The sequence below is a fragment of the Physeter macrocephalus genome, chromosome 8 (assembly GCF_002837175.3).
Source record: "Physeter macrocephalus isolate SW-GA chromosome 8, ASM283717v5, whole genome shotgun sequence".
In the NCBI taxonomy this organism is placed as follows: Eukaryota; Metazoa; Chordata; class Mammalia; order Artiodactyla; family Physeteridae; genus Physeter; species Physeter macrocephalus.
In genome coordinates, this window is record NC_041221.1 from 24,355,092 (window position 1) to 24,375,070 (window position 19,979).

Consider the following 19,979-nt stretch of genomic DNA (forward strand, 5'->3'; position numbering starts at 1 on the left):
TGCGAATCGTGTAGCGCCGCAGTGTTTACTGCTGGAAAATATCCCCCTGCAAGTGGAGGCATGCAGTCCAGGCCTGTTGTTCAAGGGTCAGCTGTATTTGGAAGTGGATCCTTCCCAGACCTGAAGGGAGCCTAACAAGCCAGCAGCTGGACTTGGGCCTCGTGAGACCCAGAGCAGAAAAAACAGCTGAGCCGACGGAATGATACCTTTGTCTTTAAGCCACAAAGTTTGTGATCATCTGTCACAGCAGCAGTAGGAAACCCATACACCCCTGTCGTGTGTGGTGGGGGGGGTTACCCTAGATTCCATCTCCTCTCAAGCTTGCTTCCTCAGTTCCCCATCTCGGGTAGTCACGAGTGAGCCGCGCCAACACGTGGCCCTTTCTGGGCACCCGACAGGATCGCGCTTCCAGATTCTGTGACCAGCGGGGCCACGTGAGCAGCTCAGGCCAGTGAGGGGAGAGAAGCATCACTTCCAGGCCAGAGCGTTGACTAGCCATGCAGGGCCCTCCAGGTGCTCTCCTCTCAGCACAGCCAGGTGCGTCATTCCAGGCGGCCACTCCAGCCTGGCCCCCTGGAGGGACAGTGATGGGAGCCCCCTCCAGCAGCCGTGGGCATGGAGCGGGAGTGAGTCAGGGCTCTTGGACAGGTTCACCCTGAGAGCTGAGGTCCCCCTGCCTGACAGAACCTCTCCGCTGCACCTTCAGCCCCCTCGCACCTTCCACCAAGTAGCTCCCCTTAAAAAGCAGAACAAGTCAGGCCCCTCTGGGTCCTGAGGGCTGGGCTCTTCCCGCGCGCCTCTCATTTTCTCTACAGCCAGCCTGGTTCCCCGCGCCCTCTCACCTCCTCTCCACTCCTCACCCACCGCTGCCCGGCCCCTGGCCCAGCCCGGGAAAAACAACCAGCCCGCACCCCTTCCCGGGGCCTCTGCAGGCCCAGCGACCACGGAAGATGAGGGGCGGCTCCCTGAGGCCGCCCGGATCTCCTTGCTCCCCGGCTTCCAGACGAGAAATTGCCCCGATTTCCCTCCCGGAGCCCCAGCCCTGACAAGAAACGGCCCCCAGTCAGCCATGCACGTTGGGTCCTCCACCAGGACCCAAGCCGGCCCCCTCCCCGCAGCCCCACCTGATGCGAGCCTCCTGCAGGGCCGGCCCGGTGGGGAAAAAGGTAGCCCTGCAGCGTCTGCAGCGCCTGCGGGCCAGCGGGAGGGACGGCTACCTGCTCCAGTCGTGAGCACTTGGCCAGGTAGAGGGATCCTCTGGGCCGGGACTGAGAAGGACGACCGCTGGGCTGTCACGTGGGGCATGACGGGGTTGACAAGCATCAGCAGAATGCAGCTACGGCATGTGAAGTGGCTTGACCAGCGCAGACAAGCACGCCCCCTGCGGTTCCCACCCGCCACCCATGGTGACTGAGGGCTTGACTTGTGAGGGCTACTGAGGAGCTGGGGCTTCGATTTGATTTGATTTTAATTAACTTAAATGTAAAAACTGACACTGTACCCTTGACACCACCCTCCTGGTTGAACACAGGAGAGGTGTGTGATGCCACCGCAGCCCCAGGGACCCGAAAATGTCAGTGTCTGAAACACCACTGCCTAGCAGACAGCTGGATGGCAACTCTCATCCATCGTTTTTTATTAGCTTTTAGAAAAAGCCACAAATTCAAAACCTCAAAAATTAAGTCTTTAGCTTGATATGATTAGGTCAGTCATTAAAACCCTATTTTAATCTCAAAATTTCTCATAGTGCAATATATGAACATGACAAATTCATCTGTATTAAGACAGAGATAAAAGTCCAAGTAAGGTGGGCTTTACCTGAGTTTACATCTCAGGCTCTTCACGGTTTTGCCAAATTATTCGTTTTAGAGGATGTGCTCAGTTCAAGGCCGGAAGGCCATACCCGAGCTGTGAGCTGGTCCCTGGATAGCTCTGGGTTTTTTACTAATAGTTAGGACATTACTCTACCATCCAAATTCTTCAGGTCCTGACCTGTTGTTAAAATTTTTATTTATGCACATGTTAAAGGTTAAAGTATTTCATACATTAACTTTTCCTACTGAATTTGTGTTTCAGATGAATTTCAGGATTCTTTGATTCATCTTCTGTAAAGTGAAAATGAAATCAAATGATCTAAGCATTTCAAAGCAAACTTCTGGATGCGAGCTATTTTGAGAAAGTTTCCCCTTGGCCTCCTTGGCTACACGTACTTGTTCAGCCACTCGAGCAAGCTCCTTCTCGCCTCATCAATATAGGGCTTGTCTTCAGGAGAACAATCTTCTCTCTTGCGATGCACGAACCCGTGCGTTTGCCCAGAAAACGTTTTAATTTGATATTCCACTTTGCAGTTTTCTTTCAACTTCTGAGTCAGCAAAGAGACCTGGTTGGCAAAAGATTTCATGATGATAGGACTTTCACCCTCTAGCAATATTTTCCATTCTCCAAATCCCTGAATGCTCATCAAAGAGCTTTAACATCTGTGCTTTAAATTAAGTTCCATAGCTATCATGAATTTCTCACTTTTAATTTTACAACCGGCACAGCCCTCACCTCTGGCAAAGGAGAGAATTCAGAGCGATATAAAAATGATACATCAGGGGACTTCCCTGGTGGTGCAGTGGTTAAGACTCCGTGCTCCCAATGCAGGGGGCCCAGGTTCGATCCCTGGTCAGGGAACTAGATCTCACATGCATGCTGCAACTAAGGAGCCCACATGCCACAACTAAGACCCGGTGCAACCAACTAAAAAGAAATAAATTAAATACTTTTTAAAAAGATACATCATCAATTATTTGAAATTGTATTAATATATTTATATATTATTCAATATATACTTCAATCTATTTGCATATACCATATTCAATGTATTCAATAGATTCAAATATAAGTTGTTTAAAACATATCAATAAAATGTATCAGTTATGAATAACAACAGTAATTTCTAAACAACTGCTTTTGAACCACAGTTTCGGTCTGCTTTTTCCTTATCAACATACTGGGTTTAACATAGCTGTGTCTTCACTACTATATATAAAATAGATAACCAACAAGGACCTACTGTATAGCACAGGGAACTCTACTCCATATTTTGTAATAACCTATAAGGGAAAAGAATCTGAAAAAGAATGGATATATACATATACATATATATGTATATATATATATATTTTATGTATAACCGAATCACTATGCCGTACGCCTGAAACTAACACGACATGGTAAATCAACTATACTTCAATAAAAAATTTTTTTAATTAAAAAAACAAAAACAGCTGTGTCTTTAAGGACAGAGATGTTACGATAACTCACGGGTTCCACGCGGAGGGGGCACGGGCAGGGAAGTAACCAGCCATCCAGCCATGGCAGCAGCACTTAGGGGGTTACAGTCCCCCTCAAAGCCCCCGATAAAACACACCTTTAAAACTTTAATGTTGAAACATATTTGGAGCAACAAATGAATCCTTCGGGATGTTTTCCCCAAAATGTCAGGTCCCGCTATTAAACACAGAGACGAGAAGAGTTAAGATGCCAACTTACCTGCTCAAGAGGAATCACAGCATCGTTTTCAGCAAAAATGAACAACGTGGGGTTCTTTAAATTGTACACGTCTTCAGAGTCTTTGATGATGCCTGGAGAATGGGGGCGGGACAGGGACACAGGGTATGACTCCCGTACATGTGCCACAGAAAACGACGTGAGTTAGATTTTTCAAAGGAAAACATGTGCTTTGGGGGTTTTGTGTCTCTTCTTTTTAGCAATTCCACAAAAGTGGCCTGGTCTATAAAACTGGGCTCAAAGAGAAGGTTACTGAGTCTGAGCTCCCTTCTCTCTACCTCACTCACCAGGAATCAGGCCATTAAATGATGGCTGTAGACTCGGCCGGCTGCTTGGCAGGTAAAAGATACAGAGCAGCCTGAAAAATGCTCTCTCTTGGGACGTGCCTTCATTTACCAAGAGGTGATAACTTTCTAATCTGGACCATCCGACCACCGCTGTTCTGGAAGTTTCTCACGGTTTACTCTTCCACAAAAGTGGCCTGGTCTATAAAACTGGGCTCAAAGAGAAGGTTACTGAGTCTGAGCTCCCTTCTCTCTACCTCACTCACCAGGAATCAGGCCATTAAATGATGGCTGTAGACTTGGCCGGCTGCTTGGCAGGTAAAGATACGGAGCAGCCTGAAAAATGCTCCCTCTTGGGATGTGCCTTCATTTACCAAGAGGTGATAACTTTCTAATCTGGACCATCTGACCACCACTGTTCTGGAAGTTTCTCACGGTTTACTCAAGCCCCAAGGTTCTGACGTCAGTGTTTGACGGGGTATTTGTGCACAGAGGAGACCACGTGTGTGAAGTCCCTGGGCATGGCAGCGGGTCCCAGCAGGTCATTCATAATAATTAGTTTTCATCCTTCTAAAGTGCCTTCAGAATTTTAGAGATCATTTAGTCAAAAGCACGTTGGACTTTGGGAATTCAGACAACTTTGAGTGTGCCCACTCCTATAGGAAAAAAAGTAAAAGTTTCAAACTCCACTGTCATTCTGAGATGAGAGGAGTTCTAAAGAAAAGATTATTCTGGGCTTCCCTGGTGGCGCAGTGGTTGGGAGTCCGCCTGCCAATGCAGGGGACATGGGTTCGCTCCCTGGTCCGGGAAGATCCCACATGCTGTACAGCGGCTGGGCCCGTGAGCCACAACTACTGAGCCTGCGCTCTAGAGCCCACAAGCCACAACTATTGAGACCGCGTGCCACAACTACTGAGCCTGCAAGCCACAACTACTGAGCCCACGTGCCACAACTACCAAAGCCGGCGCGCCTAGAGTCTGTGCCGCGCAGCAAGAGAAGCCACCGCAACGAGAAGCCCGCGCACCGCAATGAAGAGCAGCCCCGGCTCGCCGCAACTAGAGAAAGCCTGCAGGCAGCAACGAAGCCCCAACGCAGCCAAAAGTAAATAAATGAATTTATTTTAAAAAAGAAAAGATTATTCTGGCACTTGTCAAAGACGGTAAGGAAGATTTTATTCGAGGCGACCATGGCAATGAGGGTTTGCAGTGAGGGAGGGACACCAGACTCAACCCCAAATGCGAGGACAAGTAGGATTTACCACCAAGGAGCAGGATGGGGGCCGGTGGATGGAAAATTACTAAGGAATCATCGGGGTACGGGGATTCTGGCCAGACAATATTTGACAAAGCCTTTGCTGAAGGCAGGCCAGGGTGACAAGGCATCGGTGGGGGGGGGACATGAGGAACTTGATCACATATCAAGGGTGGGGAGTTCTCGCTAAACTGACCCAGTGGGTCAAGGAGAGAGTCCAAGGTCGGGACCTACTCAGAAAGAGGACTCACAGCGGAGCCTGACTCAAGGGTGGTCACAGAGACTCCCAGTCAGGACGGAGGAGAAAAAATTGTTTTCCGTTTCCTTAGCAAAGCCAAGTAACCCGGAGAGCCTCCCCTTAGCTGCAACTCCTCTCTAGAATGCAGGGAGCCACGGGCAAGAGGGCCACGCTTTCCAACCTATTCCGTGAAGGCCACGTTAGGTGGCTGCACAGCGCTTTGAGGCCCCTGGGCTCCAAGTCCCGCCCGGCTCCGCAGTCGCGCACTGCGCAGCGGCGGCCACGAGGGGGCGCCGGCGAGCAGTCCACTCCGGAGCGCCTTGTGCTAATTCACACAAAGGCGCCGCGAGGGCGGCCAGCCCCATTGTGCACAGCGGCACCTGGCAGCTTGCTACTGCCTTTGAGTAAGTAAACAGGTGAAAGGGTTTTTTTAATGCTAAAAGTAAGTGAAAATACCGCAGTGAGGAACCATTAAGCCAAATAAGAATCATTAGTATAACTGTTGGATATACTATCATGAAAGAAAGCCCAGGTCGGATGTTTCCATATCCTCACTTAGTAACCATTTCTATACACAGATATAATGTTCTTATGTCATTGGTGTGATGCATTTGGTTTGTTTGGATGAAATGTTTATGTTGCTATTTACATTTTAGAGTGGGTTTTCCCTTTCCCTCTTTTCACATATATACACATATATGCATGTGTATATATTGTATGTGTGTGTGTGTGTGTGTGTGTGTGTGTAGGACTGCACGCATGCATGAGTAGTTGAGAATCAGTCATATCTTGGAAAAATCTTTTCACAGCTATTGCTCATAAAAATATTGCTTGATATTAACCATTATCACAGAAAGAAAGTTATCTCCTTCACCCTAGGTTAAGAAATCGAGACCTCAGATTAGGGGATTTTCCCAAAGGCACAGACAGGACCCGGGTTCCCTCTGGTTAGATATTACATACTTCCGCCTCCACCTTCGATTTTTAAAACCAATTCCTTAAGATAGGCCATCTCTGCTCCACTGGAGTTTGTTACACCAGGACCCTCAGTTTGGGAAGAGGCTCGTGGCCTTTGTCACTCAACCCCTCCTCCCGTTTTCATTATGTAAAAATGCACAAGGCAGATTTACCGTAGATGGACACCCCTGCCCTGAGTTCTGGGTATTTCATCATCATGTGATGGACAGCAACTCCACCCCAGCAGAATCCCACGACACCAATTTTCTTGGCATGACAACGTTGTTTCAGATACTTCAAGACCGCGTCAACTTCTCTAGAATGAAAGAAAAGTTATTCAAGGGGAATTCCCCGGTGGTCCAGGGGTTAGGACTCTGCACTTTCACTGCCAGAGCCCGGGTTCAATCCCTGGTGGGGGAACTAAGATCCAGCAAGCTTCTGGCACAGCCAAAAGAAAAAAAAACAGAGGTATTTTGTGTCCCCTTGAAAGTACACTGAGCAGCAAGCACCAGTGGTAACAGGGCTTTTCTCAGCAGCTGTTCCTTGAGGTTCTGAGGTTTCAGAGCTCCGTCCTCACCACCTCCTGCCCGGGTGACGAGTAACAAGTGACATCTCTCCCCAGCAAGTCTCCCTGCCAAGCCCAGCCTCTTCCAACCACCTGACAGGGTGGCACAAATCAGACCATCTTGAGTGACAGCCTTCCACAGCCTCAGGATAGATCAAGGCCCAAGGCCACAGCACGGCTCTAGGGCTTGATCCCAAGATCCGGCCCCAGGGAGCTCCTCCATCTCCGCTCTCTCAACAGGGCCCAGCCTCAGCCAGGAGGCAGCTCCCCAGCTCTGTCTGACTCAGCACATTCCATCCCCCTCCCAGACACCCTAACTCTGCATCGCCTGTTTCCTCCCATGCCCAAAGAGCACAGCAGTATTTGGAAAGCCACGAGGAAGAGGCAAGCCCAAGGGGACGGGGAACAGTGGCTCTGGCCTGGCAAATGGTTCATTTGCAAATGGGTTGTCTGGAACTCATACAGCTTCTGCAACTAGAAGCACGATGCCAAAATGGAGGTAGTGCTGCAAGGCCAGCCCGGAAAGTTCTGCTGGATCTGATAAGGAAGACACGCTGTCTGTTTGCAAGTAAGAAAAAAAAAAAAAAGAGAGAGAAAGCAATTCTATTGCACGTTCTTTTTCTTTTAATCGTTAAGATATCTTTGAACACATTTAAACATATGTATCATACCATTCTGTGTGCAAGTAGTTATTTTCATAATCTTAGAAGAGCTGTAATTAAGTAATTCTGCAAAATAAAATGGAATAAGGAGTAGTTTTTGGAACTCATACAGCTTCTGCAACTAGAAGCACGATGCCAAAATGGAGGTAGTGCTGCAAGCCCAGCCCGGAAAGTTCTGCTGGATCTGATAAGGAAGACATGCTGTCTGTTTGCAAGTAAGAAAAAAAAAAAAAGAGAGAGAAAGCAATTCTATTGCACGTTCTTTTTCTTTTAATCGTTAAGATATCTTTGAACACATTTAAACATATGTATCATACCATTCTGTGTGCAAGTAGTTATTTTCATAATCTTAGAAGAGCTGTAATTAAGTAATTCTGCAAAATAAAATGGAATAAGGAATAGTTTTTGTCATTTTGGTTTTTCAGTTTTTCTCGAATGCTTTGATCTTAAGAATAACTGCCTTAACTGGAGGGGACAAGAAGGAAGAGGGCATTTCTATAAACGTTCTTTAACCGACTCGAGTGAACCTATCTTGGCTTTTGTTGCTGAGTATACTCCCCACTTTCCTGGGAACACCAGAACTTAGCTTTGGATGAACCTCCCTTCCCCATGCTCGGTCCATATACTTTGGGGGGCTCAGTTCCAGGAGGGGAGTATGTGGCTCTGGCCTTGCCAATCACAGCATAGCAATCTCTACACACAATGATTGGTTCAAGGATGGACTTGTGACCCAGTCATAACCATCAGGACAAAACGAGAATTTTGCTGGGTTGCTGGGAAAGGAGCCAATGGGAGGCTGGAGCTGCTGCAGCCATCTTGCCACCCAGAGGCAAACGCTGCCTGACAATGGAGCCAGCATCAGACAAGGGTGCTGCGGGATGTTGGGAGGTCGAATCCTGGGGATACCTTCTGAGCTATAGACCAACCTCTGCTTGAAGCCAGAAATTACCTATTTTCAGTAATATAAGCCAATAAATTTCATGACTGCTTAAGCAGTAAGCATTCAAGATGGGTTTTCTTTCAAACAAAAGATACTTGACTAGACACAAGGACTTCAGTCTAATTTCCAAGTTAGTGTCTCCATTTCATGTCTCATTTTGATTTAAAAGGTGTGGCTCTCCTTATCCCCTGTGGAGAGGTACCTCTGGGCGGCTCTAATGCCCGCCAGAAAGGATCACCCCGATTTGCGCTCACAAAAAGAAGGCAGCCCCACACGGCTCTTCCTCAAAATGTCCCAACTATTCCCCTCCACGCAAAGCTGAATTTCATATTCACATCACAGGCTCTCTGGTTCTCTTGTGTTTCTACTTGCATTTTACTCGTAACTTCCTGCTTCGTTTTGCTTTTCCTGGGCTTGCAGCCTGAGTCCCTGGGAGGGGGGCCTGGAACTGGATAAAGGTGGGGAAGTGGGGTCCCCAGTAATCTCAGAGTCCACCCTGGGGAAGCGAAGGGAGGAAGCAGGGCAGAGAGAGAAGCTGGGCTGTGGTGTGGCCTCCACAAAAGCCTCAACCGGGGCACCTGGAGCTGGGGCGGCGCCCGACTGGGGGTGAAGGAGCCGGGCCTCCACACCCCTGCAGTGAGACTCCCCAGGGTGGGACTTAAGACAAGGCGCTTCACACCTCCCGCCGCCAGCAAGACCCCGAGGTTCCTACTTGCTGACAGCCCAGCAAGCTGGGAGCCCCCAGGGCAGCCTGCAGCGTCTCCCTGGTCTGATGGACTGTGCAGAGACCCGAGGGAGACGCTGGCCTGAGCCGCGGAGCACTGCTGCCCCGCACAGGCCTGCGGAGAGAGGGTGGCCAGAGCGCAGGAGAGTCTGGCCCGGGGGTATGCGGGGGGAGGTGAGGCCCAGGAGCCGCACTCGGCGGAGGCAGAGGCCCCTGCGGGCCGTGGACAGAGGTCTGCCCGGGGTCCGCCAGCTCAGGAGCTGGAGGGGCCAGCAGCCCTGGAGTCAGCTCGGGAGGAGCAGAGAGTTCCAGGGACCAAGAGGCCACAGGCAGAGGGCCGTGTTATCAGCAGCTGCCCCAACCTGGGCTTGGGGGACAGCTTATCAAACACGAGGCTCACGTGCGTGACGGGAGGACGTCCGACGATGGGAGAGGACAGCGTTCGGGAGGGTGCCTGGTCACGGTGAGTCGGGGGCTAGGGCTGGGGGACCCCTCTGCCCTGGGCTCAGGTTTTCTTGTTCAGGAGGAGCTTGGCACTAGAGAACATCCCTGCCTCTTTCCCAGCGCCATCCTTATTCCTCCAGACAAAGAAGAGGGGAGCTGAGTGGCAGCTGAGCCCTCTGGTCCTTGCTTCTGGACGGGCTGGAGCCAATTGAATAAAAGGCTGCAGTCCTGGGGGATCCCCCCCTTTTCTTCCAACAGTTCCCTGGACCCTGGCAAGACCGCAGTCCTGGTCTGGTGGGTCTGGTCTAAAGACCCAGTTTCCCCGAGGCGGCGGGTGGGAGGGTGGCGTTTTTGGGGGGAGGGGATGGCACTTGGGGCCTCAGTTTCCTATCAGCGGAGTGGAAGTGGGGCTGACGTGTCCTCTAGTCTCTCTTCTCTGCCTGTTGTTTCAACTGGTTCTGCAACCAGAGGGGAGCGAGGGAGTGTTGATCTATGGACCCCTATGGCCCAACTGTCAAGGAAAATGGGACCCCCAGGTACTTCAAGGAAGCTCTCTCAGCATCGGTGCCACGAAGCATTTCCCAGAGAGGAAAGCAAGTGAACTTACTGGCCAGCAGGGTACTTGTTGGTTTCTTACCACCCCTCCTCTGCAAAGACTGTGCTAAACGAAATCGGTTTCCTTCACGCCTCAGGAAGGACTCTGTGAGCCGTGGCCTCTGAGGTCGTACACGGCGGGAGGGCGGGCAGGTGGGTGGGTGACCGAGGAAGCCGGACCCTCCTCTCCCTCCTGCCTCTCGTTCCCGGGGCCCTGGGGCGCCACCAAGACAGCCACGCTGGCTGGTAAGGTACTTGGGACTTACTTATCGATCTTTCTGGCATCTCTTGTCTTCAGCCACTCCGGGAAGGTGGACCAGTCCCCTGAGGGGGGCCACGGCTCCTGCCCTACAAAGAAGTCTGGAACCATGGTTCTGTAAAATAGGGACATTCATCCTTCTTAGTTTCAGAGCTGTTGGGACTCCATATTTGCTTCTGCTCATTAAGAACTTGTCACGTTGGCGGTTCTGGACCACAGGAGAAGAAAGGTAGTGGTCACAAGGGCCAGCTGTGATCGCAGCAAAGAGGCCAGCTGGCTCCAGGCCAGAGCATCTCGGATTTCACGACCGAAGGTGCAGGGCCTCTGGCAGCCGGCCGAGAGCGCAGCCCATCTGAAATGCCGAGGCCTCGGCCGTGCACACTCCCCGCTAGCTGTGACACCCAGGACGAGGGTTCCCGGGCGGCCAGGGCCTGGGCGGGTGGACACAGGCTCCCCTCCTGCCCCGAGGAGTGGTACCTCTCAGCTGGCCTTCCGCATTAGCCTCGGGCCAGAGGGCACACCTGGGGAGCGGCCCAGTCACCGTGACCAAGCAGTTTCCCAACCTCCACCCAGGACGCCAACAGGGCACAAAGTCCTGCCCGGAGGGTTTGGTCTCATGCAGGCTCTAAAAGGGGCCGCGGAGCAGACAAGCCAGCTTGCGGGGTCCACGTCAACCTTCCTTCCGCATCACCCCAGGGTGGGGCAACGCGGCCCCCGCCAGAGAGCCGGTTCCTGAAGTAAAGGTCACGGCCATGGACGGAGGAACACAACCTCTCCTGCAGGGGCGCGAACAACACTGACATCTGGGTCAGAAGAATCTAAGTTCAGGTCCCAGTACCGCCCCATTCTGCCCTGAAACCTTAACAAGTCACTTCGTCACTTTTAGCCTCTTTTTCTTGATGATCTAACAGAGCCGTGCACCCTCAGAGGATTATTCTGAAGGCAAAACACTTAGATAAGGGTGAGAGGCTTTGGAAGTCACAGGCATCTTTACTCATTTTCATGTTCTGTCTCCAGCTAATGGACCCACCCAAGACAACAGAAGCCACCGTCCCATCCAATCTCCTCGCTGCAGCAGGTGACCTGGGGCAACTGAGACCTCTGCCTTCATGCCCCGGTTTCCTAGCCATCAAAATGGGAACAGTGACAGCCCCACCTCGTCGGGGTTGTTGGAAGGATGAAAGGCAGTTACCCCAGGAACGCCCTGGTGCTGGGTCTGGCGGAGCCAGGAAGCAGTCAGGGCTGGCTATTGTTTTTATTACTGGTATTGCCCCTGGAAAGTTAAGTTGCCTCATCTACAAGAAGAAACGTGAGGGCATGAAAAAGGGCAAAATCAAGTGGACGTCCTCCTTCCAGTCAACAGGAGATTGCATCACACGGCAGTGGGTGTGCTTCCTTTAAATGCGTTTCTCCTTGCAGGAAAACGAGATAGGTGCACGCTTTGGTTTTCAGGTCCTCTTTGGAAGAAAACAAAGGGAACTGGGGTGCACCACACTCGGGGCTCGCTGAGTGTTACGCTTAGTGAAGCTGGACTGGCAGGAATGGTCCCTCCTCTCTCTCCTCCATGCTTTACTGAAGCTGCTACCCACGCCACAGCGGTGAGGAGAAGACAGGTGACAGCAGTCACCAAAGGTGGCCATGGTCACACAATGTGACAAAGAGATAGCCTTTGGGAGCTGAGTGAGGTCTCACTCTGGCGGTTCTGGAAGCCAGTCTAATTCAGATCGGGCCATGACAGCTTGTGTTCAGACCAGGATAACTACGTGTGCCCTGTGTGTGAAAGCTGACCCCAGGCAGAGATGCTTCAAGGGCCAAGTAGTGGATCCATTTCAGAGCTGGCGAGTTCTGCCCCAGGTGTCCTGTACCAGTGTCTGCGCAGGGCCTCACATCGGGAAATAACTCTCTCAACGTCCAACAAGTCTACAGGGCTAGCCATCCCAGGAGGACCTGAAGCCCAGACATTGGGTTGGGAGCAGTTGGCTTCCACTGGACACTGACTGTCGTATGTGACAGTCTCCATTTACCTGCCCCCCCAGTGAGATAAGAAAACAGATAATGTACATCAGAATATACTCAGGGTTTTTTGGTTTCATTTCCTTTGAAGGGAACAAAATACAGAAATTTACATGAATTTAAGCAAAAAGAAAGAAGAAGAGTTTTATACGTACGTGTATCCATTTCCTGCAATCATGTCCGCCATATACCTGGTATTGGGCAATTGCCAGCCGAATATATCTTGAATGACAATCACAGCTTTGCCAGCGTCAACAGGGGATTTGGTGAGATAAGCCTTGATGTGCTCAACTTGAACTTCATGCCCCAACCCTCCGTACTCTATTCTATGGCCAATGTCACATGGACAAGGATAAGCTTCGTTAGCCATTGGAGATGTTTAAGTCAGGCTACAGAGAGAGAGACACATGCATTATACTCTGAGTGGTGCAGATCCAAAGATTATAAACAATGAGTAAACTAAAATCAAGAGTACAGGAAAAAATTAATTTTAACTATACTTAGAGTGTATTCATGCAAGAAATCAACGATAACTTCTGGTCCTGGGTAATCAGACGAAGCTAATAAGAATCCATTCCCATTACAAACAGTAGAGATACCAGAGCGAATGCAACCAACAGATAAAAGTTAACGTGGTGGCGCTCCGAGGGAAAAGGAAGCAACCCCCATCCCCGGGTGAGAGAGGAAACTGGAGGTCAGGGTCAGGATGGCAGGAGCAGATGTGAAGGAGCCAGGATGCTGGGGACAGGGCCAGACCCGGGGACAGGCCCTCACCTAACCAGTGCTTAGGACTCTGTGTCCAGTGAGGCCTCGGGACCCCATGAGGCAGGGATTTGTAACTGAGACTTTCCCACACAAGGCCTGAGCCCTCAAAGGTTCATATTTAGCGGAGAAAATTAAAAACAAACAACAAAAGAAAGAAGAAAAACTCTGTCAACCAAGCCTAGGAATATGGTAAGGAAGCCCAGGAAAGGCAAAAAGAAACCATAAAAAGTAAAATAATGAAATAAAACTGGAAAATAAATGAATGTAGGGTCTTCAGCAGCAGCCACACAAAAACCAGTCCCCCAAATTTGTACCATCCTTTTGAAGTAGGAACACCTAGGCTGAGAAACTGACGGAACAGTGGGCCCCGGGCAGTGAAATCCCTGGGCACCTGGCAGAAACAAATGCAAGACTTTCACAACCCAGGCCGCAAAATGCTCCCCACTGAAGAGACGCTGACTACAAACAGCTTCACAGGAGGAGGTGCTCCAAATAAACACTCATCCGGAAGACTGATGGTGAGAATGGGGGTAGAAATGAGGAAGAGACCCAAACACACTTGACCAAACAAACAGCAGGAAAGGAGAAGGAAAAGAACAGCAAACCTATCAACCATAAAGCAAAAAATAATGTGGGCTGAAATAAATCCAAACACATGTAAATATGTTAAATTCACTGTTTGAGACAGATTCTCTAATTAAATTATTGTTTTTAATTCAAAGAGGTTTCCTTGGAAAGGAAAAACGAGGAAGCCTGACTCCAAAGATAGAGATCTCTTCATTAGCAATTAGAGAATATACAGTCTTTTCAAGCGGATGTGAACAGCTACCAAACTGCCCACATATTAACCCACAACACAAGTCAACAAGAATGTTGTATAAAACGTGTTATATTAGCACAATGAAGAAATGATAATAAACATTCAAAAGGTTTAGAACCGAATTACAATGAAAACACTCTGTAGCCAAAAGTTGAAACAATACACCGGTACTTAGAGAAATATTGATACCCTAGATTGCAGTCAGAGAGAAAAACACTTTCCCCTACCCTCTTAGGTTCAGCAACTGAGGGCCCGTGAATTTAACCGACAAAAGTCAGATTAACAGGAGAAAAAGCATACACGTTACTAATATTTTTAATTTTTAGCACACAGGGGTTTTGCAGAAAAGAAGTGAAAACCCAAGAAGCAGTTAGACACATGGTTTATACAGCATTTTAACAAAGGGTGATAAATTGTGGAGACATGACTGGGAGATATATGGGGAATCTGGTGATAAGAGTTGCTCCCCTCATGGGGGAGGGGGAATTTATGCCCTAATTTTAGGCAGAAAGGGGGAGGGAGAAAAACTCTTTTTGCATCTGCTGTTTCCTAATTGCCTTCAGCTCAAAATAATCAATATGCCAAAGTGCCATATTTGAGGATGGCATCCTTTGATCCTCTTCAATTGCATGTATTAGACAAAAGGGAAGAATGGAAATAAGTTAAGCATTCAATTCAAGAAGTGAGGGGAAAAATTAGAATAAACCCAAAAGGAGAAAATAATGAGATGAAAATAAACAATGGAGAAACAGAAAGTGATTAAAATCTGATTTTTGAAGTTATAAAATAGGTATATCTCCAGCAAACCCGATCAATAAAATGGAAAGAATGATAAAGACACATAACAACAACAACAGCATAACAATATGTGGAATGAAAAAGGTGATGTAAGTACAGATTTTTCCCTTTAAAAAAATCACAAAAAAATTAGTATAAACAACTTTACGCTAATAAATTTAGAAACAGAAAAAACTGACAAATATGCAGAATGAGAGGAAAAAATTCCTAACTTCAAAAATCAATATAAAAGAAAAAAAAGGTGATGAGACAGCTTGAGATTAAAAGAGATTAAAGAGAAATGAAATCAAATGCACCATGTGAATCTTGACTACATCCTGGTTCCAGGTTAAGAACCGCTGTAAGAGACACGTGGGGAACAAGTGAGGAAGTGAATATGGATGACAGTGGACATTATGAATTAATATTAATTTTCTACAGTGTGATAATAGAAGTTATGTAGGAGAATGTTCTTATTTTTAAAATATGTGTGCTCAAGTATCAACATCTGCAATTTACCCTCAAATCATTATAAAACACACATGCACAGACATACATACAGAAACATAAAGCAATTATGGCAAATTGCAAACAACTGTTGAATCTAGGCGATCACAAGTGTTCACTTTCTTCCGGGTTTTGAGGAACAACAAGGAACAGTGTAGCTGGAACAGAAATATCAGGGAGAGAGCACGGAGGGGAACACTGCTTTTCCCAGAATCCTCCAGCGGCTTCCATCTCACACCGAGAAAGCCAAATTCTTGCCACGAGAATGGTAACGGTGAAAAGAGCGAGAAAGGTCAGGGTCTAGATAGATTTTTCAGGTGCAGCCAATTGGTTCTGCTGACAGATGTCATGCATAGGATATTTAACAGAATGGAGTCAGTGGTGACTAGGTCTATTGCTTGAGCAACTGGAAAAGGATGGAATGTCTCAATGAAAAGGAGAGAGTGCCGAAAGAGCAGGTTTGAGGAGACCAGGACTTCAGGCTGTGGCATAAGCAGTCTGAAATGTCTATGAGACATTCACATTCACGTCCAGCGGATAACAACACACAAGTTCAGGGTAGGGGTCCAAGCTGAGGATATGCATCTGAGAGTGATCAGCATACACAGTCGAACCTCATTATTTGCAGATTCTGTATTCATGAATTTGCCTACTTGCTAAATTTATTCGTAACTCCAAAATCAATTCTGGCCGGGCTTTTGCATCATCCACAAATCTGTGCAGAGCCACAAAAAATCTGAGTCACTGAGATGCACGTTCCCAGTCAAGGTCGAGCCAGGCTGTGCTCTGTCTTCCTGTTTCAGCTCTCACGCTGTAAACAAGTGTCCTTCTCATGGTCTATTTAGTGCCACACGTTTGGTAATTTTGTGCTTTTTGTTGGTGATTTCATGGGCAGCGCTAAAGTGCCGTCTAGCGATCTAAGTGCAAGAAGGCTGTGATGTGCCTTATGGAGAAAATATGTGTTAGACAAGCTTTGTTCAGGTGTGAGTCACACTGCTGTAGGCTATGAGTCAATGTGAATGAATCAACAATATATAGTAAATATACATTGTGTTTCTTCATACAGAAACACAAACAAAACAAGGTTAAGTATTGATGAGTTGATGGAAACGTGACCAGAGGCTCGCAGGAACCGACTACATTTCCCTGTGGTCCACTAGCAGCTAGTTCAGCGTTCACAGCAACTTTACCGAACATAACTTCTGTGAATAATGAGAATCAGCTGAACACAGTATCTACAACCTTGAGAGTGAATCACATCGTTCAGGGGATAACAATAAAGAAGAATGCAGAAGATGGAGCCCTGGGGTCCTTCAGTACTTAAGACTTCCTTTGGGGAGGTAAAAAGGGACTAGTGACTGTGTCTGAGAAGGATGGGCCAGTGAGAGAGGAGGAAACCCCAGGAGTGGTGTCCAGGAGCCAAGCCAAGGAAGGGCTTCAAGAACGGGAGAGTGTAAGCATAACGGAATCGCTTTGCTGTACACCTGAAACTAACACAACATTGTAAATCCACTATACTTTAAAAAAAAAAAAAGAAAGAAAGAAAAAACGTGTATGCACCAAAAATAATTAATTAATTTTTATAAAAAAGAAAGAAAGAAAGGGAGAGTGTAGACCGTGCAACATTCTGCAGGAAGACCCGAGGGTGCAGACAGGGTTGCCCACCAGGCTCTGCACGGTGGAAGTCAGGCTGAGGGCGTCCAGAACAGGTTTGCAGGAGCGGGGAGGGTGGGACTGCCGGGGGCTGAGACAGAAGAGAGACGGGGAGACAGGAAATACAGAAAGCTCTCTCTAGACTGTCACTAGTCCTAAAAAAGAGAGTGAGCAAAAGATGGAGGGAAGATGTGGAAACAAGTCTTTTTTTTTCTTTTTCTTCATGGAAGAAATGTCAGCATATTGGCTTGTGGATGGGAATGTACCACGGAGAGGGAACCAATGGTCTCTGGAGAGAGGGGTGAGGCCAGCACAGCTGAGGAGGCACTGGGCAGGTCCTCCCACAGCCCTGGGAGAGAAGGCAGAGGGTGAGGACACAGACACAGGTGGGTGGGTGTCGCCAGGAGGGAGGTTGTGGATGCACCCACCTGCATCTGTTTGCTCAGAGAACTAAGAAGCAGAGTCAACAGATCAGGGTAGAAGAAGGAGGAGCTTGGAGGGGAGAATAGAAGTGGAAAATGAGGGCCTGGGACATAGGCAGGGTCAGCGAGGCCGTGTCTCTCAGCCAGGTCCAGCTGCAAGGCGCAGGCAGGGAGAGGCCGGCAGAACAGACGGGGCTCTGCCGGGTCATGACAGGGGCAGGAGGGCTCTGTGGCTCCTCGGGAGGTGGGATGGACACCAAGCAACCCAGGTGAGAAAACAAATCCCTGCGAGTCACTGCCTACCACCCACAGCGATCCTGTCAGCCTCCTTTAAAGGCACGAATCCCATTATGGGGGCCCCACCCTCATGACCTCATCTAAACCTAATTGCCTCCCAAAGGCCCCGCCTCCCAATACCATCTTCAACATGTAAATCTGGGGGACACAATTCAGTCCATAGCAGTAGCCAACTGTAAAAAACACTTATAAGAAAATTGGGGAAAATTGAACTGACTGGATATTTGATGATACTAAGAATCATTTTAATGGGGGAGGCAGGGAAGCAGGAATAATGTTATAACAGTGATGGTTTTTTTAATGAGTCCTTATCTTTTATAGCTACGTGCTGATGTATGTACTGGGACTTTCCCAGGAGGCTGTGGAGATTGCGGGAGAGTGTCTAAGTACTGACAGTGCTGGAATTGGGTGGTTCAGGAGCGTCCATTGTACTAGTCTCTCAACTTTCTTTTTCTTTTTAAATTTATTTATTTTATTTATTTATTTTTGGCTGTGTTGGGTCTTCATTGCTGCACACGGGCTTTCTCCAGTTGCAGCGAGTGGGGGCTACTCTTCATTGCGGTGCATGGCTTCTTACTGTGGTAGCTTCTCTTGCTGTGGATCATGGGCTCTAGGTGCACGGGCTTCAGTAGTTACAGCACACAGGCTCAGTAGTTGTGGCTCGTGGGCTCTAGAGCACAGGCTCAGTAGTTGTGGCACACGGGCTTAGCTGCTCCGTGGCATGTGGGATCTTCCTGGACCAGGGATTGAACCCGTGTCCCCTGCGTTGGCAGGCGGATTCTCAACCACTGTGCCATCAGGGAAGCCCCTCTCGACTTTCATACATGCCTTGAGATTTCCCACAAGAAAAAGCTTTCAAACTTTTATTAAATTTTAAACACTGTAAGATAAAAGTCTCCGTAAAAAAGTGAGAAAACAAGATACAGACTAAAAGAAGAAATTATTTTCAAAGCAGAGGCTGTAGTATCCAGATAAAATATATGAAGAATTCTTAGAAATTAACCAAAAAAAGACGGCCCCAATAGAAAATGTTCCAAAGATATGAGGCAATTCACAAAAGGATACACCTGAATGGCCCGTAAACATGTGAAAAGATACTCCACCTCACTGGCATTTAAGGAAATTATAACAAGAACAACAACAAGATACCATTTTACCTCTTGCAGATTGGCAATAAGTCTATTAACACCAAGAGATGGTGCCCAAGTAGGGAAACGGAAGGGAGTGTAAACTGATACACACTCTGGGAAGCAGTTCAACCAAGGCAATGATGAACACACCCTGCAACCCAGAAATCCCCCCCGCCCCCGTGTGTGTGTGTGTGTGTGTGTGTGTGTGTGTGTACACACAGACACATGCAGTGGGTATGCAAGGCTGTTCTTGCCACCAAAATGTGGCAACAATTGCAAGCAATATAACGACCACCAGGAGAACGAGATACGTTGCCATTTATTCACTGTCGTGGGTTGAACTGTGTCCCCCAGAAAAGGTACTGTTCAAGTCCTAACCCACAGAAGCTGTGAATGTGACCTTATTTGGAAACAGGGACTTTGCAGAGGAATCAGGTTAAGACACGGCCATCCTGGTGAAGGTAGGTGCTAATCTAATTAATGGCTGGTGTCCTGAGAAGAGGAGAGGGAAGTGTGGATGCAGACACAGACACACATGGAGAGACAGCCGTGGAAGACACAGGCAGAGTCTGGAGGGGATGCATCTACAAACCAAGGAACACCAAGGATTGCCAGCAACCACCAGAAGCCAGGAGAGAGACAAGGAAAAACTCTCCTCTACAGGTTTCAGGAAGAGCACGGCCCTGCCAACACCTTCATTCCGGATTTCTGGCCTCCAGACAGTGAGAGGATAAATTTCTGCTGTCTTAAGTCACCCAGTTTGTGGTAATTTGTTACAGCTAATACATTCCTAAAAAGAACATTACATAGCAGTTCAATGAGCAAATTCCATATATATTTATCAATGCAGTAAATCTCAAAAACATAATGCTATATAAAGAGACAATGAAAGAAATGAGATTGAGTTATTTGTAGTGAGGTGGATAGACCTAGAGTCTGTCATAGAGAGTGAAGTAAGTCAGAAAAAGAAAAACAAATACCGTATGCTAACACATATATATGGAATCTTAAAAAGTGGTTCTGGGCTTCCCTGGTGACGCACTGGTTGAGAGCCAGCCTGCCGATGCAGGGACGCGGGTTCGTGCCCCGGTCCGGGAAGATCCCACATGCCGCGGAGCGGC

At 48.2% G+C, this 19,979-nt stretch overlaps 1 protein-coding gene across 1 annotated transcript in view; it reads right to left on the reverse strand.

Moving 5' to 3' along the window:
* Positions 1-1,608: 1,608 nt before the first annotated feature.
* Positions 1,609-19,979, reverse strand: part of CMBL (carboxymethylenebutenolidase homolog) — a 23,336-nt gene continuing 4,965 nt past the window's right edge. The window contains exons 2-6 of the mRNA XM_007106795.4: positions 12,643-12,876; positions 10,482-10,589; positions 6,460-6,602; positions 3,538-3,629; positions 1,609-2,380 (exon numbers count right to left, since the gene is read on the reverse strand). Of these exons, the coding sequence (XP_007106857.2) occupies positions 2,201-2,380; positions 3,538-3,629; positions 6,460-6,602; positions 10,482-10,589; positions 12,643-12,857 (738 nt within the window). The 5' untranslated portion in view covers positions 12,858-12,876 and the 3' untranslated portion in view covers positions 1,609-2,200. The remainder of the gene's footprint in view (positions 2,381-3,537; positions 3,630-6,459; positions 6,603-10,481; positions 10,590-12,642; positions 12,877-19,979) is intronic.